A 15898-nucleotide genomic window follows, 5' to 3' on the forward strand; every position below is an offset into this window, starting at 1 on the left:
GTAATGCAATTGTGATTCAGCTTTTATCCATTCCATAAGAGCTTTTACATCAGATTTATGTTGTAAACAAGTCAGGCATCAGCAGAGGACAGGAAAACAGTCACTGACGTTGAATAAAAGAAGATGATGAGTGGATGTAGAATTGTTTTCAAAGGTTTTCTCTGCCTTTTCCCTATTCCTGTATGTTTTTTGTGTGTTCCTTATACTGAAATCGAGATGACATGCAGCTTTAGAAATTACAATTTAAAGTGTTATTTTACCAAAATAACTAAAAACTATATTTCCGCACTTACCTATAGTGGTATCTGTCTGTTCATTCATTTGTTCGAGGTTTGCACTATCCGTCTCTGAGATTTCTGCTTCAACCGCAGTAGCCTACAATAGAGAATTTTATTAGTGCAACTCATAGCATTATTTACATTACATGTCATTTAGCTGATGCTTTTATCCAAAGCAACATACAATTTCTATATATGTCAGAGGTCATACGCCTCTGGAGCAACTAAAGGTTAAGTGTCTTGCTCATTGGCGGATGTATTGCAGTGGGAATCAAACCCATATCTCCCACACCATAGGCATGTGTCATATCCACTGCGCCACCCCCCACTGTTACTAAACAACATCTAGACAATTTAAAGGCAACATATCTTTCCAGAAAATGTGTAATGTGAATAATCCAGACGACACTCAACAGTTTCAACAGGGACTACTTTTTATCGGCAACTGTTCACAATGTTTTCAGTGGATTATTAATTTTGATGAACTACTCCTTTAACTCTATTTCTTACGTGATTTTTACTTGTCCAGCCTGAATTAAAGACTTGGGGACAACTAAAAATGTCAATAAAACTATGTTCACACAGATTCTTCGTAACAGAAAACATCATAAGTGAGAAAGTTCCAGTTCTAAAATGTGAACCTGGAGCTTTTTTTCCCCTGTGAGTTTAACTTTTAGTCTAGTTTTCGAGACAAGCAGATGGAAATAAAAAGTTTTCTTCCAGTGTTTCATTATTACTCCCTGAGACGTGTCAGTCTGTGTTACTAAATAAAGGTGATATTATCCTTAGATAAGTCAGTGCAGATGACTCATGACAGTAATAGCAGCGTGTAATGAGCCACTTTCTTCATGCCGGCAATAATCTGTAAAACAGTAGGTCACGTTTTCCAGGTGGCACCACTATTTATTTTTAAATTACATTCCCGAAGTTCATTTTCTAAACTCGTCAAGCTTTTTTGACCTGCAAATAAACATGCATGACTCACAGTGGAACTGAAACAGAAACTCTAACAAGCGCATGAATCACAAAGTGAGTGTTCTGCTGGATGTCTCTCCATCTACTTAACTGTAACCCGTGTGTGTGTGTGTGTGTGTGTGTGTGTGTGTGTGTGTGTGTGTGTGTGTGTGTGTGTGTGTGTGTGTGTGTGTGTGTGTGTGTGTGTGTGTGTGTGTGTGTGTGTGTGTGTGTGTGTGTGTGTCCTGCAGCCTGGCCTAGGTACCGGGTGCTGCGGGCTCTGGACATTGGCCAGTACAACTTGGAGATCTCCAACGCGGAGCTCTCTGATGACTCTCTGTACGAGTGTCAGGCCACAGAGGCTGCCCTGCGCTCCAGGAGGGCCAAACTCAACGTACTCAGTAAGTGCAAATACTGCTGACATTGTTTGGATAAATTTTTTCTTTTAACCACCACAGTTTGAGCAAAATACCTTTTCATTCCAAGGAGAGCGGAAATGATTATCAAATCAAAGAAAGAGATAGAGAAAGAGCTTCACATTAAGAGGCACCCTTAGTTTAGTTTAGTCTACATCTACAATGTTCCACTACCAGGATTGTTCAGCTGCCGCCGGAAGTTCCACCGGATGTCCCTCTTTTCGGCCGGATGTCCGTTACCTTCCTCTTTCTTTGTGTTGGTATTCTAACCTCCGGTGGATTTATGAGAACTATGATTAACTGCTCCTCAGATCGCTGCAGGGTAAATCCAGACAGCTAGCTAGACTATCTGTTCGATCTGAGTTTTCTGTTGCACGTAGGGGTGTAAGAAAAAAATCGATAAACTTGAGTATCGCAATATTTTATTTTGCAATACTGTATTGATTTTCAAAAACGCAATATTGATTTTCTGACTCCCTACCGCTAGATCGCTATGCTGACCACCACTAGTGTCCACGCCTAACAGTGCCTAGCAGTGCCTAGCAGTGGCTGACTTTTTGCTAGAAGCTAACAACGTAGCTATGGCTGAACCCTGTGTAAGACCGGCTCCCGCTGCATTCTGTGCTGAAGTGTGGAATTATTTTAGTTTCCAGAGTAAAGAGGGCACTACTGATATCGACAGGAACCATGCAGTTTGTCAACTGTGTCTGGCAAAAATCAAGTACTCGGGTAATACCACGAATTTGAGGGCACATTTAGCAAGACAGCGTTTACCATTTAGTTATGCCAACAGCAAGCTAAACGAGTCGACCCCTCACAACTCACCCTTGCTCAAGTTCAAATGCACAATTTACCACCAACTTCAACTCGTGCAACCAAAATAAGCCAGTCTGGCGTAGTTTATTTCATTTGTAAAGACATGCACCCGCTCAGTGTGGTTGAAAACGAAGGTTTCTGTTGTGGTTTCTGCGTTTATGCCTTGCATTCTGTTTTGGTTTCTGTATTTTGCCTTGTGTTTTGTGCCGTTTCTGTTGCTTCTTAGTAGTTTTCTGTATGTTTCCTGTTTTTGTTGTTATTCTCCCTTGTGTTTAGTGTTGTGTTGAGTTTCTGTGTTTAGTCGATTTCATGTTTCCCTGTTTATGTTCTGCTTCCTGTTTTATTTTGATAGTCTGGTCTTCTGTCTTGTCATGTCTAGCTTTGCTTTCTGTTCCCACCTTTGTTGATTGTCCTGCCCCGCCCTGATGTGCTTCACCTGTTGTCTCACCTGTTTCTGATTTACCCATCACCTCATGTATTTAGCCTCTGTGTTCCCCTCGTTTTGTGTCAGCACCTGTTTAGTTTGTAGCCATGCCCTTGTGTTTCCTCCCTGTGCTTTGTGTTTGTGCCTGCGTCAGTTTGCTTCTGCCTATGTTTTTCCCGTCAGTTTTGTTTTTGTGAGTTTTCCAGTCTGTGTACTGCCGCTTTTTGTTTTCATTAAACCCTCCACATCAACGTTTGCCTACCTGCCTGCTCTCTCTGCATTTGGGTCCTCACTCTCCCGCCACACACCACAACAGTTTCTGTAACTCCTAATTTCCACCGGTTGCGGAGCGGCTGCGGAACGTCTCCGGAACGGCGGCGGAGTCATTAGGTTTTCATTAAAGTCAATGTGTGTATTTCCACTGACTGTGGAACGGCTGCGTTCCGACAGAGTCCCAGCTCCGATGGTCCGTAGCCCTCCGGAGCTGATATGCAGAGCTTCTATTTTTGCCGGACGCCGGAGAGCTCCGCAGCAATTCAGCACAATTCAGATCGTTCAGAAACAAAATAAAACATCCGGTTAATTAAAGTTGTAAAAAAAGTTGAAGCTCGCGCCACGGATAGCACCAAGGTGGGAGGGCATGAGACAGGAGGTCTCCAGGCTGCAGCCATACCCGACTCAAATATCCTTTCGGTCCCGGTGATTATTTGTGAAATTGTGCCAACGACAGCCTTTTCAAGGCATTTGAGAAGGAAGGAGTGGTAGCATGCAAGCTCCCAAATTGACGCTCATCTGAGAAATGGAGTTTTGGATAATGTTCAGCTGGCAGCTTTACCTATGCTAAAATATACAATGACTGAGGAAGCCTAGTGACGAGTCCATAGCAACCAGTGTTGAATTTGTTATTACCCAGTGTGCTTTGCTGAATTATCTCAATGTTTTATTGTTTTATTTCATGTGAATACTAGTTTACTAGAGGAGTAACTTAGTATTTGAAGTAATACAGTAATGCAGGAAGTGTGCATTTAGTTTCCATGCTTATTATGTTTCCACAACAATAAGTGAGTAAAACTACTGAAATGGCCACCACACCATAACAGAGGATGCGTCAGATGAGAATGCAGAGGTTAAGTCATGTATGTCATGGCTTTAAAAAAACAATCGCCATCTGTACAACTTTGCCAAGCCCAAACCAGTACAGAAGTCATCAATAAATTGTTGGGGAGGGTCATCCCTTTTTACCATATAATTTTGGAGGGTCATCTAAAATGTATTTCTGGTGAAGGGAGGGTCAGGTCTAATTTGACTAAAGATCCCCAAATTCTTCCGGTGGCCCCTAAAATAAATAACGAACAGTCCCTTATCTATGTGTTTCAATCAGCTTCAAGAATCCATGAGTTTCTTTGGTGTGGGAAACAGAAACTGTCAATATAACAACAGAAAGCTCGAGCTCACAGATGTTAGTAAAGATGGAGACAGTTAAAGAAAAACACCATAAATAGCCGGTGTTACGTGGTTCTTGAGCAGGGCAATTACTGTATCCAGTGGTGAAATGTAACTAAGTACATTTACTCAAGTACTATATTTAAGTACAAATTTGAGGTAATTCTACTAAACTACCCAACAATATAACGGCCTGCAAGTCCAGATGAAATAATTAGCAAATTAAACAGTTGTGTCAAGTGTTTAATCTGCTAATTAGTTTTCTGCTTTTAATACTTTGAGAACAATTTCCTGATGATGCTTACGTACTTTTACTTAAGTAAATACTTCTTCCACCACTGCTATCAGAGTAGTTACTAACGTTAGCCATAGCCTTAAATTTAGCAGGAAGTTGCTCTTAATTGTGCAACGGACAGAAGGAAAATGTGGAAGAAAAACAAGAGGAGGGGTTTAGAAATCACACACTCCCAGCAAAGAGGTTAAAGGTCAAATAGTTCAAACCTCCTGAGGAAAATGCTGTACAGCAGATTTGGATAGCACAACAACATGGTGTAAACTTTGTCCTAATTCTCCAAAGAGCGGAGCAGTTTAACATTACATTTTGCTGTTGTATGTTGAAAACCACATGCTGTTGTATGTTGAAAACCACATGCTGTTGTATGTTGAAACCGTGTGCCGTATATGTGAACTTTAAAGGAACACAGCCTTGCTTGTTTTAGGTTTATCAAACTTTAGATTAATCAGAATCTTCCTATCAACTGAAGCAGCCAGAGTAAACTTTTTCTCAATGGTTATCTCCCACATCACATACTGTCTGAAAACTTGGTCTAACACACCCTACTGCAATGCAAGCACTGGTATCATTATACTGTACAAACCAGCACTTAAAATATTCGATTACAACCCTTCAGATTTCATTATTGCCATATCCTGAAAAAGTACAAACTGCTCACATGGGGAAATATCATTGAGTTTAAAAATATCTGTCAAAGATGCCAACACTGATCCATCTGATATTCCTTTTATATTATTCATTTGTCTGTTGTATGTTTTTTAAACTATAATGTAATGTGCATGCATTTCGTGCTTTTATCAGATTTTTTTTTTTTTTTTACCTTAGGATGCCTATTACAGTAACAATATATGAATAAATAAAAACTAGCGTTTCAGCTAACTTGGGTGCATTTAAAAAAAAAAAATTATAAAGAATGTTAATTAATTTACACTTTTTTTAAACTACAGAATTAAATATTTTAAGTATGATGGTAATGCTTCCTGAGGAAATCCAATGTGTTAAGTTGACGCTCTTCTATTTTAAATCACCCAAGCTGGACAGTATTTTGTGTATATATGTTTATATACTGTACATGTACAGGTTGGCCTGTATATGCATGAGTGCACACTTGCATTAATGTGTCCTCTTTTTAAAGCTTGGGTTTGTGTCTTTTCCTCCAGTCCCCCCTGAGGACCCGGTCGTGGATGGATCCCCAGAGCTCCTGCTGATGGCTGGGACTCCATTCAACCTGACCTGTGTGACCCGCGGGGCCAAGCCTGCAGCACATATCCAGTGGACCAAGGATGGAGTCCCTGTGGAGGGCGCCTACCAGTCAACGGTGACTCACACACACCCATGCATACATGCAATTAAATAGCAAGCACACGTGTCTGGGTCATTCAACATAAAACCACATAAACCCATGAAGAGTTTATTACACCATGTTGACAACGTTTTTTCCGGGATTGTTCAGGTGCCGGATGTCCCTCTCCTTTTGAAACTACTTTTGAACGTACACACGTTCCACCAAAACAATTCCTATTGTTATTTTGCAGATGCGCCGATGCTTCGTTCGGGGCTTAGCGACCAACACGATTGTGATTGGTTTAAAGAAATGCCAATAAACCAGAGCACGTTTTTCTCCCATCCCGGATGCTGTGTGGACTAGCCAGAACCTCCTCCGCAACGCTGTGGAGGAAGGTCTGGCAATGCGAGACTAGTAGGGCTACAACTAACAATTATTTTCATTGTTGATTAATCTGTCAATTATTTTCTTGATAAATCAATTAGTTGTTTGGTCAGTAAAATGTCAGAAAATGGTGAAAAATGTCGATCTGCATAATCCCAAAAGCCTACTAGGGGCTTCAAAAGAGTTTGTAACACAAATCAACAAATTGTCATCTGATGTGAAATTTTCCAACACACCTGCATCTCAGAAGTGTTGACCACATTTTTTTCTTCGTAAAAAACACAAATTGTAATACCTACAGTCTGCTCCTCAATAACATTCGCTCTCAGTCTGCTTGTTTGTTTGTTTAGATGCTATTTGCCGTGGGCCAAAAGAATTACAGTGTGTACACCTCAGGCTGCACATCACCCCTGGAGTCCTGCATTAGGGAAATTCAGTGCAAAGTCAGCACGAGACTCTTGGTTCCTGGTTGACATAATGATAACATCTCGGCAGATGGGGACCGTATTTATTATGGAATGCTTTGGAATGCGCACAGATTGCAGATTCGGACCTGCTAACCAGCGGGCAGCACCATTGTGTGCCTTGAAACCTTGGAGGAGACGATTACTGCAGAATGTATTTTCCATAAAGGCAAATCAAAGGGGAACAAACATCGCTAAAATGCATCACGAGTATCTATTTGCCATTTCACACTAATTAACACACTCACTGGGAGAAAGCCATGACTGCTCTGTCGTTTGATGAAAGGCACAACAGCCAAACAAAATGAAATTAAAACACAAAGTGCTGTCATTGCTACGTCATACTATCACATTTAGTGAAACAAAACTGCATTTTTGGACCAAGATGAGTCAAACAAAACCGACAATTGACAGAATTTGGCAAGCCCAAATTCCCCCTCCCTGGCTCAGCTACACGATGATGCCACAGTCGACATTGCAGACACACAGCATGCTGCACATCATCTGGTTTGACATACACGCTCATGTGTTAAAGTGAAAGTGCAACTCTCTTTTAAGGCCAAAATATGAGGTTTTATGTGATAAACAACAGCATGACTTGAGAGTGTCACACCTCTCCTTTATACTTCATTTATCATTTCAGGATATTTTTTGGCCTGAAATGTGTTAGTTCAGATAGCCACACTCAGTCAGAACAAACTGTTACTCAATATTCATGAGCTCTTTAACATTTCAGTTGTGTTTTCAAAATGGTTTGCGCACACTGACAATATGGAAGAATCATAATAATCGTGCCTTTGGTTTCTACCAAAGGCACGATTACCCATACGATTAACCCATACGATTAACCATACGATTACTATGGTTACTATGATTTAAGCAGATTAAAAGTTGAATAAAAGGCAATGAGGTTTGGAATAATACCTGTGTGCTTACTTGTACTTTTATTGGGTCATAGAGTTGTTTCCCATGTGGGCCACATCCTGTAGTTAAATAGATGTACTTGTAGTATTTCAGTGAACTTTATAATCACAAAAGTAACTAACATACTGATTCCAAACCTCAAATGTATTTAAATAGATTTTATCTTAATTGCTTCTTCACCAGACCAATGTTGACCTGATTTAATTGATCCAGGGTTTTTCAATATAGCCTCGGCTTACCTTTCATTTCAATCAGGAGATACTTAATTTAGAGTGAAAAAAATCAACTTTTATTCAAATGCATGAAAAAAAGAATAGAAAAGAGTCTTTGGCGACCAGACCCCAAGTTCGTCCTGAAATGACAGCAGCCGAGAGGAGAACAGATTTAATGTTTGACAGAAAATATGATTGGCTAAGAGAGATCAAGCAAGATCTGATTGGACTACTGGAGTAAACGTCCACAGAGTAGAAGTCGGGGAGAGAGAGAGAGAGAGAGAGAGAGAGAGAGAGGCAGAGAGAAATGAGAATTAATGAGTAAAGGGAGTCCTCCTGATTTTACTAAGCTTCATGTGTGTATAATTACACTCCCTCTTTGTATTCCCATCGTCAACCACAAGAAAAGAGAAGCACATGTGGATACAGAACACACACATCCTAGACATCATTCGCTTTCCACACTTTATAGTCGTAACAAAACTTGGAACATGCTCAGATCCACGTGCACAGCCACGCACGCACGCACGCACGCACGCACACACACAAACACGGCAGGAACTGTGCTGAATGACACTTAGAATCACAGTGGTATATTCTGCACTCTTTTTTTCCCACATCCACACTCTTCACACTCCCAAATACTATAATATGAAATTATGCCCACACACACACACACACACACACACACACACACACACATATGCACACAGAAGCAGCAGCGAACACTGACTCACACACTCAAACGCAGATGTTTTTACATCTCTTGCTGCCTGTACTATGCTCCCCACACATGTTCATACATATTACATGTTTCTCTCATGTTACCGTGTTACTGACCACACTTGTACACTACAGCGAAGGCTGCACTTAATTTCTTGACAGAATTTATAGCTGCATTGCAAAGCACCTTACCTCCAGTATTGTTCTTATTGTGCAGAACAAGATTTATTGCTTATGTTTTATGGCTGCAACCAAGAATGATTTTCATTATTGATTCATCTATCAATTCTTTTCAGATGAATAAAGAAATCCTTTTCTGTAATCTATAAAATGTCAAACTGAACAATGCCCGATGCAAAGTCACAAAGCCTAAAGCTTGATTTATACCTCTGCGTTAAATCTCCGCCATGGCTACATACGTAAGTACGTGGAGACACAAACCCGCGCCGGACCCTATGCCAAAGCCTGAAAAATGTAACTATATGTTGCAGCAACGTACTTTGCTTGGCCGTGGCTTGGTAGCGTTGCATCCTCCCCGACTCATTTCATGGTTTTCCTTCTCCATAAACAACATGAAATCAAGGAGAGGGTTAACTTTTCGTACTACAGATTTCTCACCGTGGTCAGAAATCACAGGGGAGACGCTTTGTTTCTCCCACCATGACTCTAGAGTCGCTACTCGCTCCGAAGCTAATCGCCGTCACTCACACGTGCCGGCTGGACGCACACACCAGCGCACAAGTATAAACTTCAGGCCACTTACTTAGGCTACAGCGAAAGCTCTGCGTGGAGCCCCTGCAGAAGCTTAAATCAAGCTTAAGATCTCTTCTTCAAATTGCTTCTTCCCTGATCAATTAACTGACACCCAAATATATTTACCGTAATCGAAAATGATATAAAAGTGTGCAGAAAAATAGCTGTTTTAACTGATTAATCAGTTAAATGTTTTGGCACTAATGTGTTTCTTTTCTTTTTCATGTAAGTATTTTTGCTCTCATTTTGACTGCATGGTCAAGTGTCCTTAAGATTGCAGTAATTGAAAGAACCTTTTGCAGTCAGTTATTTTCCTGCACCAACATGAAATGTCTGAATAATGATAATAAAGTTCTAGCACAGATTTCTATAACAATGTATCATTTAAACAGTTTGTCCTTTGCACTTTTTTACTTTCCAACTTCTTATTTCTTTCCTGCACCTTGTCTAAAATGTTTTATTTCTACCTCCAGATTTATGTTTCTATTCCCATGTTATGCCATATCTTTATCTCTCTTGGCTCCATTAGTAACCTTGCTATGTCTCTCTCCTTTCTCCTCCCCTTCTTCTCTCTGATTTCTCCCATGATATTTCCCAATCCATCCCTTTTTTTGTCCTTTTCGTCCTTACCCATCCACCGTGCTCTTCTTTGATTTGTTTCTGTCTGCTCCCCTCTCTAAATTCCACCCACACCATCCTCTCTCTATTTCTTCGAACAGGAAGTGCTACCTGACAGGAAGAGGGTGACGACCAGGAGCTACTTGCACATCATACCAGTCGACAAAGACAGTAGCTCGAATTTCACCTGTGTGGCCAGCAACCCGGCGGTGCCGATGGGCAAACGAGCCACTGTTACCCTCAACGTGCACCGTATGTTGCCCTTTTTCTCTGTCAGAGTGTAAAGGCCCTGAGACACCAAGGCAGCCGTCGGTCCAAGTTGGGGTGACAGTGAGCGACCATAGACCGGTAATATTAACGGACAAAGCATCTGGTTCAGCGAAGTGCTGCAAATGCAGAAGTGCCTTAAACCTGCATTCTATCTGAATTCCAGCAGGGGGCGACACGTGCGGTTGCAAAAGGAGGTCGGTTTCTGTAGAAGTCTATGAGGAGGTGACCCACTTCTCACTTGACTTATTACCTCAGTAAACATTTTCATAATTAGTTTATGGTCTCAATAGCTAGTTTTAAGTCTTCTGCAATACAGAATGATGTTAATTCTTTTAATTATGGTCTTGTCTATTTTAAAATCGACGATAAAGCAGGGGGTGTTTTAGGGCGTGGCTATGATGTGATTGACAATTTGCGGCCTGTCTTATATGTAATATAACTATCGGATAAAGATATATTTAAAACCTAGCGAAGCTAAATCTTACCTTTGACTTATGTAGGCTAGCTTTCATCAGCAGTCGCATCCAGATTGCCAGTGAAAGTGTGTAACATAACGTAAAGCAGCATTGCCAACTCTCAGCTAACGTCACAGTCAGAGACCGCCCAACAACTCTATGGCTCCTCCCTGACATCTAAAATCGTCACACCAGCATCCAAGATGGCTGCGCCTGTAACAGCAAACTCGACAACTCATAGCAGATCTCCACAAACCAATGGGTGACGTCACACATGCTCTGTCCATTAATATTTACAGTCAATGTGAGCGACCGTGAACCCAGTTTGCGCAGTGTGCCCAACCCGTTCCCAACTCCCAACTCAATAAAATATTGATGCTTGGTCAGTGGCAGTGGATTGGCTGAACAGGCAATCCATCTGATTGGCCTGACTGTGGTGCCTTAAAACTGTAGTGAGGAAAGCAAACAAACGACTGTGAGAGCGCACACAGAAGGCCATTATCATGTCATTTGAACAATCCAATACACATAAGAGCTGTCAAAACTGGCCAAACATGATGTTCAAATGTTCATTCTAAAAAAACACATACATTTGAACGATTGGAATATCTATTTTTGCACATTATCTCCATATGATGGCAAACGTTCAACGAGAAACTAATGTTCTACCGTCAAATTTAATATAAATGGGCTGTTTATGTGCAGGTGCATAGCAAAATCACACTATAATTGGAATTAGCTGCACCACTGGAATGTAATCGTTATCGAAAAACTAAACAGTGCCGTGTTGATGAATTTACAGCCCCCGTTTTTCACCATTCTCTAACTTGGGCTAGTTCCAGGTTTGATTCAGCTGTTTGCATTGATTTGGCACCATCTTTGGAGCCAGTAAGCTAATTTTCCCCTGAAGCAGTTGAGCAAGTTGATTTTCTTCAACATCTGGAAATCCTGATACTTTTTGTGTTTTAAGGGATTTCAGTCGTGTCCCTGAAGAAATAAGGAATGATTGCTCACAAGGAAACGGTAGTTAGAATTTTCCAACCCAGTGTAGTTAGTCATTACTGTGAGAATAACTGCAGTAACAGTAGATGTTGATGCAGTGCTGTGTTTGTACAGAAGGCTGTAGAAAAGTAGGATTTTAAAATAACATAGTTAATTGTGAAATGTACAATTTGTGTGACTTATTTGTGTAGGAAATCAGTCCTCATCCTGCTTGGCATAGCTAAAACTTAACAGTCATTGAGTTTAACTTTAGTTTTACATTGACTATGTACCTCTCTCTGTGTGTAGACCCTCCTACAGTGACCCTGTCCATCGAGCCTCGCTCCGTCCTGGAGGGTGAGAGAGTCACTTTTACCTGCCAGGCAACTGGCAACCCTCCCATCATCGGCTTCAGGTCTGAATTACACTTCATCAGAATTTAACCTTAAATTGAAACCCAGTTGACTTTGAAGAGCCCCTATTATGCTTTTTGGGATCTTTTTGTGAATGTAATAGTACAAAATAGAGCTTGGCAATATATCAATATTATATCGATATCGTGATATGACAATAGATATCGTCTTAGATTTTGGATATCGTCACATCGTAAGTGTTGTCTTTTCCTGGTTTTACAAGCTGCGTTACAGTAAAGGGATGCAATTTTTTAACTTGCACGACTGTTCTAGCTGTTCTATTATTTGACATTATTGATGATTATCAAAAATCCCGTTGTGTAAATATTTTGTGAAAGCACCAATAGTCAACCCTACAATTTTGCTGCAATATCCAGTGATAAAATATATATATATATATATATATATATATATATATATATATATATATATATATCAATATAGCAGTATGGCGGCTGTGGCTCAGTGGTAGAGCAGTGCATCGGAGTGTAAATGTGTGTGATTGATTATCTGATGAGCAGGTGGCACCTTGTATGGCAACCTTGGCCACAGTGTGTGAATGGTGAATGGTTTCTGTACCATGTAAAAGCGCTTTGAGTAGTCGTTCAGACTAGAAAAGCGCTATATAAGAACAGTCCATTTATTAGGTAAAAAACTTCCTGAAATGCCTTGCCCACATTCCTGTTTGAAATTCCTCAATTAGTCACTGATTGAGAAAGCCAGCCCATGTATTTGCACAGCCAGCCCTGGCTTGTTTGAATGTGGTTGACCAATCACAACAGAGTTGGCCAGCTGACCAATCAGAGCAGACTGGGCTTTTCAGACAGAGTGTTTCAGGCAGAGGAGCTGCAGCAATGGGCAGTATGAGAAACTTAATATGTTTTTTGAACATCAAAGCATATAAACCTATTCTAGTAGACCTTAAGAATACAAATGTGATGCTGAAAAGGAGTATTATGAGGACTCTTTAATATAAGAAAAATCTGTACTATTCAAAATTTCATAAAAACAAAATGTTACCACTCCCTTTTTGTTGGTGCTCAGTGTTTTTTAGGGACAGTGTTTCATTTGATTCCTGCAGTCCAGCATCAGGAGCCAGAGTGCAATTCTGTTAAATGCCAATAAATTTCTCTTTCATCTATTCCGATCTGCTTGTAACCAGCATCTGGAGGCGATCCTGAATTGTAATTTCTGCCTGCTGAAACAGAATTGGAGAAAGTATTGAACGGTCAAACAATTAAACACAGACTTTAATCTTAAGTGACAGCACCGAAGCACTGAAATTGCTAAACGCTGGACTTAAATGGTGGTTTTAATCTGAGGTTTGAGACTCCAGCTGAGGTCCCAGTGTGGGAGCACTGCCAGGCACTAGGCCTATTGAGTGTGTATTAAAATGTCATCTAATGTGCAATATGGTTATATGGTTTTGAGCTATATATCTGGATAACAGAAAGGATAAGCAATATAGCTGTCCCTCAGGTGTTGACATCAAGGCTTTTTAAATATTAGTTTAATAGCTTTAATTGATTATATAAAAACACCCATTGTGTAATAGTGGAAATCTAACATTTGGATCACCACCAAACAATTATAAAAAGCCATTATGCTTCTGAGATCTCCTGCTGACAAAATGACATAATAATGATTTGTAAAGCTTGGAAACTGCTGAAATGCTGACGTGTTTCTATGCCAGGTGGGCCAAAGGGGGCGTGCTGCTGGAGGGGGCCAGGGAAAGTGTGTTCGTCACCACGGCAGATCACTCCTTCTTTACCGAGCCTGTGTCCTGTCTGGTTTTCAACGTCGTGGGAAGCACCAACGTCAGCATCCTGGTGGACGTGCACTGTGAGTAGTGTGCAAACCAGAGATAGATGGGGACTCCAGTTGGAGACTTGAGTTTCGGACTTGAGTCACACTAAAGTCGCACACACAGTGACTTCAGACTTGACTTGAGACTCGTCCTCAAAAGACTTCAGATTCGACTCGGACTCGAGATTGGGGACATGTAAACAATATTTAAGAAACGACTGATTCCTTCTTATTCCCATCCCTGCGTAACCTATAATCTACCTACGTAACATGTCATCTGTAACGTTTCTGCTGCGATCAGCCACATGTGAGAGAGGACAAATGTGCCATTCATAAGAAGCTTTGGCTTTAAAAACTTCAGACAACAAGGCCCAAACAAAAGAAGCACTGAATGCAAAATATGTGGACTCTAGCTACAAGACTTGAGACTTGACTTAGACTCTGTGGTGCAAACCCTCCTGAGTTGAGTGGGACTCTGCTTTAGAAACTATATTTTCCACGCTGCATTTATTTTGTTCTGTGGTGGTAGGCCAGACTAGTAGGGCTACAACTAACAATTCTTTTCATTGTTGAACAATTATTTTCTCGATAAATCAATTAGTTGTTTGGTCTATAAAATGTTAGAAAATGGTGAAAAATGTCGATCATTGTTTCCCAAAGCCCGAGATGACGTTCTCAAATGTCTTGTTTTGTCCACAACTCAAAGATATTCAGTTTACTGTCACAGAGGAGTGATGAAACTAGAAAATATTCACATTTAAGAAGCAGGAATCAGAGAATTTTTAACTTTTTTTGTCAGAAACAATAACTCAAACCGATTATCAAAATAAAAGAAAAGTATGCCCATTAAACAAAACAGAATTAAAATATAAAAATAATCAAATAGGAAAATGTTTTAAAACATGTCTCACTTTATTATAAGAGGTTATATTCTCCTGCCAGCAACATGAACAGATTCACCAAGAAGAAGTTCAATTCAATTTTATTTTATTGTATTTATTTTATTGTATTTATTCATAACAAGAGTTATCTCAGGACAGTTTACACATAGAGTAGGTCTAGACCACACTCTATAATTTACAAAGACAGAAAATTTCCCCCCAAGAGCAAGATTTTAGTGCGATAGCGAGCAGAAACCTCAGACAAACCTGGACTCTTGGTGGGCGACCATCTGACGTGACCGATGCAACTCTAATAACTTCTACAAAAAGTTTGGGGGCACATTTGGGGCAAAATATATTTATCTTTTATATACTTCAGGTATTCTCTTTTTTTTTTCTTTTCTTTTTTTTTTAGACCATTTGGTGATCACCAAGTCTGTATTTTATTAACATGTATTTACGCACAGGGGTTTTAATTCTCTTCCTCTCTTACTTTCAGTTGGCCCGATACTGGTAGTGGAGCCCAGGCCAGTTACTGTAGATGTGGACTCTGATGTCACTCTGAACTGCAAGTGGTCTGGAAACCCCCCGCTCACCCTCACCTGGACCAAGAAGGGCTCCAACATGGTGAGAACAAACCATCAGACCTTCCCTGACCTTTGAACTTGAACCCTTACATTTTATATTCATGGCTGATTTAAGTTTTTATTCCACTAAAATGCCAAACATTTAAATGTACCCAGGAAGAATGAGAATGCCAGAGCACCACATACAGTATGGGCGTAAATCCTACTGCTAGTACCACAGCCAAATCTTCCTGAAAAGCCCAATCTCAGCCTACATGTACAGTATAGGGCTGCACAATAAGAGGAAAATATGCAATATTCAATAACAATATGACCTGAGATACATAAACAGATATTAAAGTGTACTCAGTTCTGTTGGTTTCAGTATTCGGCCAAAATACAACAAACTGCTTGTTGAATTTAGAACAAAATCCTTTCTAACTTCCTTTTATTGAACAAATTGAACATTTAATTGAAAATAACAAGCAGTACTAAAAAAAAGAGAGACTTTCTACTGATATTCTTTTTTCAACTTAC

General features: G+C 40.2%; 1 protein-coding gene across 1 annotated transcript in view; it reads left to right on the forward strand.

Annotated features, from left to right (window-relative positions):
* The window catches only part of kirrel1b (kirre like nephrin family adhesion molecule 1b), a 96782-nt gene that overhangs the window by 65089 nt on the left and 15795 nt on the right, over positions 1-15898 (forward strand). The window contains 6 exon segments of the mRNA XM_028593374.1: positions 1484-1633; positions 5787-5944; positions 10091-10241; positions 12005-12110; positions 13802-13950; positions 15295-15422. Coding sequence (XP_028449175.1) covers positions 1484-1633; positions 5787-5944; positions 10091-10241; positions 12005-12110; positions 13802-13950; positions 15295-15422 — 842 coding nt within the window.

The sequence above is a fragment of the Perca flavescens genome, chromosome 12, assembly GCF_004354835.1.
Source record: "Perca flavescens isolate YP-PL-M2 chromosome 12, PFLA_1.0, whole genome shotgun sequence".
In the NCBI taxonomy this organism is placed as follows: Eukaryota; Metazoa; Chordata; class Actinopteri; order Perciformes; family Percidae; genus Perca; species Perca flavescens.